The sequence below is a fragment of the Xylocopa sonorina genome, chromosome 8 (assembly GCF_050948175.1).
Source record: "Xylocopa sonorina isolate GNS202 chromosome 8, iyXylSono1_principal, whole genome shotgun sequence".
NCBI classification, from domain to species: Eukaryota; Metazoa; Arthropoda; class Insecta; order Hymenoptera; family Apidae; genus Xylocopa; species Xylocopa sonorina.
In genome coordinates, this window is record NC_135200.1 from 10,659,272 (window position 1) to 10,667,903 (window position 8,632).

The 8,632-nt window shown below is 36.6% G+C and overlaps 2 protein-coding genes across 2 annotated transcripts; both read left to right on the plus strand.

Annotated features, from left to right (window-relative positions):
* Nucleotides 1-226: 226 nt before the first annotated feature.
* LOC143426298 (cGMP-dependent protein kinase, isozyme 1) lies at nucleotides 227-3,060 on the plus strand. Its single transcript, XM_076899667.1, has 11 exons — nucleotides 227-407; nucleotides 492-634; nucleotides 709-846; nucleotides 945-1,114; nucleotides 1,187-1,431; nucleotides 1,500-1,811; nucleotides 1,988-2,219; nucleotides 2,293-2,399; nucleotides 2,491-2,730; nucleotides 2,807-2,873; nucleotides 2,946-3,060. Exons 1-11 carry the CDS (start codon nucleotides 232-234, stop codon nucleotides 3,039-3,041), a joined length of 1,926 nt encoding a protein of 641 aa, XP_076755782.1. The 5' UTR covers nucleotides 227-231; the 3' UTR covers nucleotides 3,042-3,060.
* A 1,524-nt stretch (nucleotides 3,061-4,584) lies between these two features.
* On the plus strand, nucleotides 4,585-8,490 carry LOC143426297 (uncharacterized). The gene has a single exon (XM_076899666.1). It carries the CDS (start codon nucleotides 5,157-5,159, stop codon nucleotides 7,944-7,946), a length of 2,790 nt encoding a protein of 929 aa, XP_076755781.1. The 5' UTR covers nucleotides 4,585-5,156; the 3' UTR covers nucleotides 7,947-8,490.
* The last annotated feature ends 142 nt before the right edge of the window (nucleotides 8,491-8,632 follow it).

The following is an 8,632-nucleotide window of genomic DNA, read 5'->3' on the forward strand; positions in this document are numbered from 1 at the left end:
TTTATCGTTGCAACTAATACGCCAGTCGATTGTTAATGTCCTCTCTGACAATTACTCGAACATCGATCTGCGAATTTCCCCCGTTCTTCTCAATTCTGTGCGAACGTTCTTGTCCAAAAATTAATATACACTCAAAAAAAGAAAAGTATACATAACTTGTATTCGAACAACACTCGAAAGTCAATCGATCGATCAACCCCGTTTGTGAATGAAAGAAAGTGGAAGTTCACGATGCATTCTTTGTGCTTAAAAAAGTGTTTTCGACGCCGCATCAATTTCGTCTGGAGCAATCATCAAAACACCGATGCGTACTACCGGCAGCTGTCTAATCAGAGAAAACACAAACTGATCGGTGATGTGAACGTGTCCTCCGACGCGGCGATCAACGTTCACGAGAAGGATGAAAAGTGAACTGACACATTCTAAGAGTATTCTATCGTAACTTGTATATAATCGTGATAAACTCACAAGATTATCGATGTAACTTGTAGAACGCAGAGCTTGATCAAGAACGCGCTTTCGAGCAACAAATTCCTCGGTGATCTCGACGAGGAACGGATAAAGAAACTCATCGCGGTGATGTATCCGAAACGCGTGAAAGCCAACACGCGTCTCATCACCGAAGGTGAAGTTGGTGAGTACGCAACTGCCTACCGAGATGTCCGAAAGTATAAGTGATCGTGAAATTATCGCACTTGGATGTGACAGGCTCCCATATGTACGTTTCGGAAGAAGGAACCTTCCAAATTTACGTGGGGACCACGCACCAGGGAAGCTTTGGTCCTGGTGTTGCATTCGGGGAGCTAGCTTTACTGTACAATACCAAGAGACTGTGTTCCATCGATGGTAAAACAATCCTTGATATCTTTTACGTCAGATAATTACTTAAGATAATACAGGAATATGTTAAAATTAACAAAGCACTCGTTCTCGCTATTCCTCAGTGGAAACAAATGCAAAAGTCTGGGTGTTGGAAAGACCAGCCTTCCAAACGATAATGACGAAGAGCAACGAAGAATCCATGGAGTACAATTTACAATTGCTCCGTCAAAACGATATATTCAAGGATCTACCGGAGGAGGCGCTTCTGAAAATATGCGATCTAATAATGGTGGTATGTATCGAAGTAGTCCAATCGTTAAACGATCGTTACAACAACTGCATAATATTTCTATGTTGCTCGAAGGAATTTTATCCAGCGAATACGTACGTGATACGCGAGGGAGAGGAAGGTGACAAGTTTTATATCATAAACGGTGGTTGCGCGAAGGTCACGAAGAATACATTTAGCGGCACAGAATACGAGCTGAACATGCTTGAAAGGGGTGACTACTTCGGTGAGAAAGCGCTGTATAGCTCTGAGGAATCTTATCGTCAGGCGAACGTGGTCGCGTTGCCACCTGGACTGGAGTGTTATACCATCGAGAAAACGTAAATTTTACACGATATTTGTGCTTGTCTGTTTCAATTCAACATTTAACGTCATCTTTAAATGTTAGAGCGTTCCTGGATTACTTCGGTGCGATGGAAACGATCAAAAACAGGAATTGGAACGTGTACCAGAGATTAAACGAGACGGACAAATGGGAGGACAAATTCGAAAAGCTGCATCGAACCAATTTCGAAATCGAGGGAACGATTGGAGTCGGTGCTTACGGCAGAGTGGAACTGGTCACCGTGGAGTCTATGCCTAATGTTAGTTTCGCTAGGAAAAAAATAAAAAAGAGTATGGTCACGCAAGGTGGTTTTCAAAAATTGATTTACAACGAGAAGAGCAATTTGAAGCTATGCAACTCACCGTTCATCTGCAAGTAAGTCAAAAAGTCTCTCTCTCTCTCTCTCTCTCTCTCTCTCTCTCTCTCTCTCTCTCCCAATTTCCACTTACTAAAAAGGTAACATTTCTTTTCAATCTCTTTTTCAATAAAATTCCACAGCATGTTTTAGAAAAGAAGTTTTAATAGACAACTGTATTCTGTATTCTTTGTAGATTACACAGAACCTTCAAAGACGATAGATATCTTTACTTCTTAATGGAAGCGTGTCTAGGCGGCGATTTAAGAACATACTTGCACAGAAACGGTCGATTCGACAATATAAAAGCGCGATTCATCATTGCCTGTATGGTGGAAGCCTTGCACCACATCCATTCACTGGGTATTGTTTACAGAGACTTAAAACCAGAAAACGTTGTGATCGATAGACAAGGCTACGCTAAGCTTGCAAGTGTCTATTCTAATTAAAGACAATCGAGAATTACACTCATATTCACTTATTCGCCAATTTTATTTGTAGACCGATTTTGGATCAAGCAAACAAATTGGCGCTTATAAGACGAAAACGTTCATGGGTACACCAGAATATCTGGCTCCAGAAATCATTCAATGTAAACACTATAATCAGTACGCATTTCTAACTTCAATTATACATTTGTTAAACATTATATCGATTCGAATGATTAATTGTTTCTTCTTTTTACTTTTTTTCCTTAAGGGCTGTCGATTATTGGGCACTTGGAATTCTTACATACGAACTACTGTTGAATCGAACACCTTTTCAGGACGTAAACGATATGGCGATATATGAAAATATTCTTGAAGGTTTTAAAGATAAACATATGCCACCTATCATAAAAAACTCGGCTAAAAATTTCATCACATCCCTACTGCAAGATAATCCAGCCAATAGACTCGGTTATTTACGGCGTGGCATTACCGACATTCGTAGTCATAGGTACTTCTTAATGGATTTACAAAACATTTGTTAGGCGTATTTATTCATATTCACTCGATCTCGCTTAAAATTTCAGGTGGTTCAATTCCTTCGATTGGCAAGAGTTACAAGATCAAGAAATGGTTTCCCCTATTGTACCAATGGTAAGCGAAAGCTTGACAAAGTTTCAACTTTAAAATAAAAAGGAACTAATGTAATAAGTGAATTGCTTCCAGGTGAAGAGTCATCGCGACTTAAGCAATTTCGATAAATATCCTCCCGATTACACCGCAGTACCAAAGGATTTTGCCGACTGGGATACGAATTTCTAACTCTTTTGTTTTGCAATTCACTTTGTCTATTTACACAAGATATTAAATATCGACTTAAACTCTTTTATGTATTCGTATAGGAGAATTATTCACCGCGCAAGTCAAGAGTTTACAGTATATATAATTGTTTTACCTATTATTCGTTGTTAAATACATTCTTCGTTAATTCTTACTTGTCACGTCTATAGTCATAATTAAAAGCCACTTAGTCTTCCCAGTATAAAAAATTAATTTAAACATGATTAAAACCTATGGCAGCCATTTGCTCGAATTATTTGCTACATAATTGTTAATTACATCATACCACCGTATGATGCAATTAACAATTATATATCAAATACACGGTACCCGGGTCTCACCACGTGGAGGTTGCTGCGAATGGAGACCCACCCTCGAAAGGGCGTACTAAGGACAACCGTGAACACTGAAACGCGCAATAACAGAAAAGCAAAAAGAAGATTCAAAGATATATTCATATTTATAATGATAATGTTCAATAAATAATCAAGTATGCAATGATTAAAGAAAGTTAGTAACAAAACAAAAGTATAATAGAAGAGTAATCGAGAATACTACAGTCGATAAACAAGCGTATGAACGTACCTTGAAAGCAGAAATGTGTCTCGAACAGTTTTATCGACAGCAGAGGACGACACGTCTTACTACTAATAGAGGACGACACGAACTGACTGCCGGTGCCACTCTCCGCAGACTGATTGACGCACTGACCAATCAGAGCGCTCGTTTGAAAAGCGTTAACCAATTAGAGTGTAAGCGATCTGATTGGTTAATTGTTGGTACTATGTTTGGGTATATAAAGACTAGGTTTTTGCACTAATTTTAATATCAAACTTGGCCTGCTAGCGGGAGGAACGTCAGCGCTTGTAGATGATAGAGATGATAAAGCTGGTTGGTAGAAAGAACAATGAATTACACTAATAAATATTTTAGATCTACGAATACCATGTATCGAATAATATATGTTGAAAATGATAAAATCACATTTATTTCGCACTTGTGTGCCTTTTTTAGCATTTGGACTTCAGGACATTCGACTTAATACCACGTAGAATATAAATAATATAACGTAACAGAAGTCAACGGAAATCTGTCCGCGCAGAGTAAGTGTTTAGTAGAACTATTGGAGGGAAAATGTTACCAACTTCCCCTAAACAAAATATAATAATACTTATGTTTGTCAACAAACCTGAATGAGTCGATAACAGATGAAATGCTTCGGTCGTAAGACGCTGTTGTCTAAAACGTGCTGGTAACGCGTCCCGGCATTTTAGCTAACGAATCCGATCGTACATGGCTACGGATCTGCTGACACTCTTCGCAAATGACAATACATTGCCGGTATCGTGTCGATACCATTTTGCCGTGTGTTGTCTGGATATATGTTCAAAGTGCAGGATTTGATCTAAACAAATACAAAACAGCACGTTGATAAGATTGATATTTACTTCTATACGTATATATTATTCGTCAAGAGAGGCTATACTTGTTATAACCAAGAATAACAATATGCACAATCACAAAAATGCACGTTTACAACGATACAACGTACTGTCACAACAAACACTTGAATAATCGCAAGTCAGACATCGTCGATTTTAAAATATCGAAATTTCAACTTGTTGGATATTGCGCAAAGAACGCCGACAACTTCAGGTGGCGCACGATTTGCTGCACTTCTGTGCAAATAACCTTGTTATACCACCGTTCGAAAATGGTGAATTTATAAATTTACATAACAAACAAATCGCGTCTAGTAAAATATATTATACATATATAATGTTACACGGTTAACTTGCAGGCTGTAAAACCACAGTATACATAACTACGTTTGTAATCAATAAAGTTAGGATACGACGGTACTCCGTATTAAATTATAGTGCGAAAGAGAAAAAGACGCATTATATTTTCTTAACGACAATGCCTATGTAAAGCCATAACAGTGAATAGTGAACAACTTTCTAACTTGTAATGCGTTTACGTACATTAATAAATACCGCTCGATTATCAGTAGTGATAGGACCTAACTTAACATGAGGTGAAACTAGGTCCATACAAGTTTTACTTAATATTAACTATTTAAAAAAGTGCTATACAATGGAAGCCCATGAAAATGAGCAGTATGTTACGTTTCCCCTCTCAGGGGTACATGATGGCATGCAAGATAACATTATATCACATGAAGAGATATGCGAGCCTGTTGATGAATGTGTTCTTCAAGAGGGACTCGCGGAAGTATCTGTTACGGATGTTAACTCCGGTATCACTGAAGCACAGGTTGCTGTTGAGATTTTAACAGAACATTCTGATGATGAAGATGAAAACCGCGTGGTATATCCAATATACATTAAACAAGAGGAACAACAGCAATACACGTCTGGAGACGATGAATCAATGGCTGTAGAAGCCCTCCGACAACTTGGGGGGATGTATCCTTGTTTCGAGGATAAAAAAGTGTCCTGTCCAGATTGCGCGAACCTTTTTACACAAACTGAAATGGCTAAACATCATAGCACTTGTGCTGCCAATAAATTATCATGCGTTACTTGTGGAGAGAGGTTCGAAAGAAAAATAGACTTAAATAATCATATAGTTTGTCATCAAGTAGATCGTCCGCATGCTTGCAGAACATGTGGCAACTTGTTCCGTTCAAAAAACAATCTGAGATGTCATATGCTACAGGTACATCAAGTAGAAAGACCTCACAAGTGCAACATATGCAGAGCAGACTTTCAAAGGCCTTCTAGTTTATCTAATCATATGAAAATTCACACATACGTTGCTGGACGTGCCATTATGCAATCACAGAGTAGTAATGTAACACAGTCGGAGGAAACATTCAGAAAGTGGCCTGAAAACATAACAGAATCCCAAAATGAGCAAGTGCCATCCTCGTCTGTACAAACTGTACAGAGTTATGAAACAGTTCAGTGGATACCATCTTATAACTTTCAAAATGAACAATCAACAGTTAATACAATATCTAATTCAGATGAAAAAATGTCCACCCTGCATGAATTTACTGTAATGCCGAATGGAGAAATGACCCAATTTGAATATTCGCAGCAAAATAGTATAAACAATCAACAATACACTCTTTCTTTAAACTCGTTCAATAATGCTGATACAATGGTCAAAGTTGAAACTTTATCATATAATAATGAAGATAGAAAGAATTATGTAGAAGTCGAAACAAATGGTACAAAGCAGCATACTTGTAGACATTGTGGCATTACTTTCTCTCGTGCAATGGCATTGGTATCTCACGAAAAGATTCATACATCTAAAAATTGGAATATGCCAATTGAATGCGAGTATTGTGATAAACAATTTCAAGATGGCAATCATTTGGTAACACATCAAACAACTTGCGCGAAAAAGCTAATGCAGAATAACATAGAACAAGGTACACCTAACAATAAATGGGGCAAACATGCATGTTCAGAATGCGGTAAAAAGTTTACTACCAAACAAAAAATGTTCAGGCACCAGTGGATTCATAGAAAAAAAACGCATTCCTGTGAGGTATGTGGATCTCAATTTGAAAAGCAAAATCAACTGGATGAACACAGATTATCAGCACATCCTGGGGATTCTCCGTTTACTTGTTCAGAATGTGGTAAAAGCTTTGTATCGCGCCAAGGTCTTTGGGAACATGGTAGAACTCATGCCGGAAGTCCTGCACATTTTCATTGTGATACATGTTCCAAAACATTTTCATCCAGACAAGGGTATTTGATACATCATAGAACCCATACAGGGGAAAGACCATATGGTTGCAAATTTTGCTGGAAAGCATTTAGAGATGGTGGAACTTTAAGAAAACATGAACGTATACATACTGGAGAAAGACCTCACGTTTGTCCTCTATGTTCAAGGGCATTTAATCAAAAAGTTGTTCTCAGAGAACACGTTCGGTGGGTTCATGCGGCAGGGAAGAATGAAACTGAAGTAACTGGACCTCCTTTTCCGTGTTCTATATGCGGTGCTTTAAATCAAGATCGGGACGAATTATGTGCACATATTGTTAAACATTCAGATCAGATGATAGCAGAAGCAAAAGCTAAAACGAACAACAATGCACCAAAAACCAAGGCAGTTAAGAGGAAATCAAAAGCGAGTGCAAGTGTACAAGGAAAACAAGTATCTGAAAATATAATTCCTAAATCAGAAGAAAACGAAGCTCTGTTATCTATTACAGAAACAGATAAATCGGATGACCAACAAATTCTTGATGATAAGCAGAATAATACTTTTCTTGTAGTTACTACAGAAAAACAGAATGAAAATTATATTGCGATATCAGAACTTAAAACTGAAGATGTACATCTATTAGTTGATGAGAAGCAAGATGAAAATATACATATTTCACAACCTAATCATTGTCATAGCGAGTCTTTGAACATGATCACTATGAATAAGCAAAACAATACAGCTCATATAGTCTCTACAAAACAAGAAAGAAGTGCACTTCACGCTACAAGCGATCATAATGAAATAACTACGATGCATTTAATACAAACTTCAAAACAAACTAATACTTTACATTTAATATCAAAACAGAATAACTCATTGCCTGTTATAACATTACCAAATCCTCAGAGTCATGAAAATTATTCCAGTCAAATTGCACAAATCAGCAACAATGATTTACCTATGGATATGGTGACTCACCATACAACTAGGCAAGACCAAGATATGAAGGATCATAATGAAGTCGGACAGGAATCATTAATACAAGAGGAAGCATCTCAAACAGCAGTAATACAGGTTGTGCAATATCATCAGCCAGAAAGTGATGATGGAGAGGAATTAGTTTGTGGTATTTGTGGAGAAGATTTTAATGATAAAAATGTGTTGATGGAACACGTTAAAATTCACATATAATTGTTACTTTATTACTATCCAAGTTTGTGATATTCTTATACTATTAATGTGACTACGTAGAAAATAACATTTCTTATGTTATTAAAAGAAGGAAAAACTAAAAATAGCTATTTGTTTCCAATAGTAGTAATAAAGCATCAATTTTCTATGTGTCTTACAAATGCACTGATAGTTAAAAACAGCAGATTTTTCAATCATATTTATACATTTTTAATTAATTTGTTTTTCCCCCTGAAATGCTTTTACATATTAGATCATGCACTATACATGTGGTAAAATAAAATGTGTACATCTATTAAAATAAAATATAGGTGAAAATTTATATAATACATAAAGCACATTACTAGTTATCTTAAAGATAGAAAAACATATCGTAAAAATAATCTCAAGATTATATAGTTTTAGTTCAATGCAATTTTGCCAATTATTTGGCTTTTTCAATTTGCGTCTCATTCTACGATACGTGAATTATAAATAAACCACATAACACTTAAAATGTAGAATGTGCGGTGCAATAAGAAAATAAAGTGCATTTTATTTTCTATATTTTATCTCATATTAAAGTACTTCTTTTTTTAGTATTGAATAATTTAATATTTGCTTCATCCTCCGTATTTGTATTTCGGCGCACTTTACTATGTATATATAGTTACAGAGTAACCTTGTCACGTGTTGTTGCCGGGATG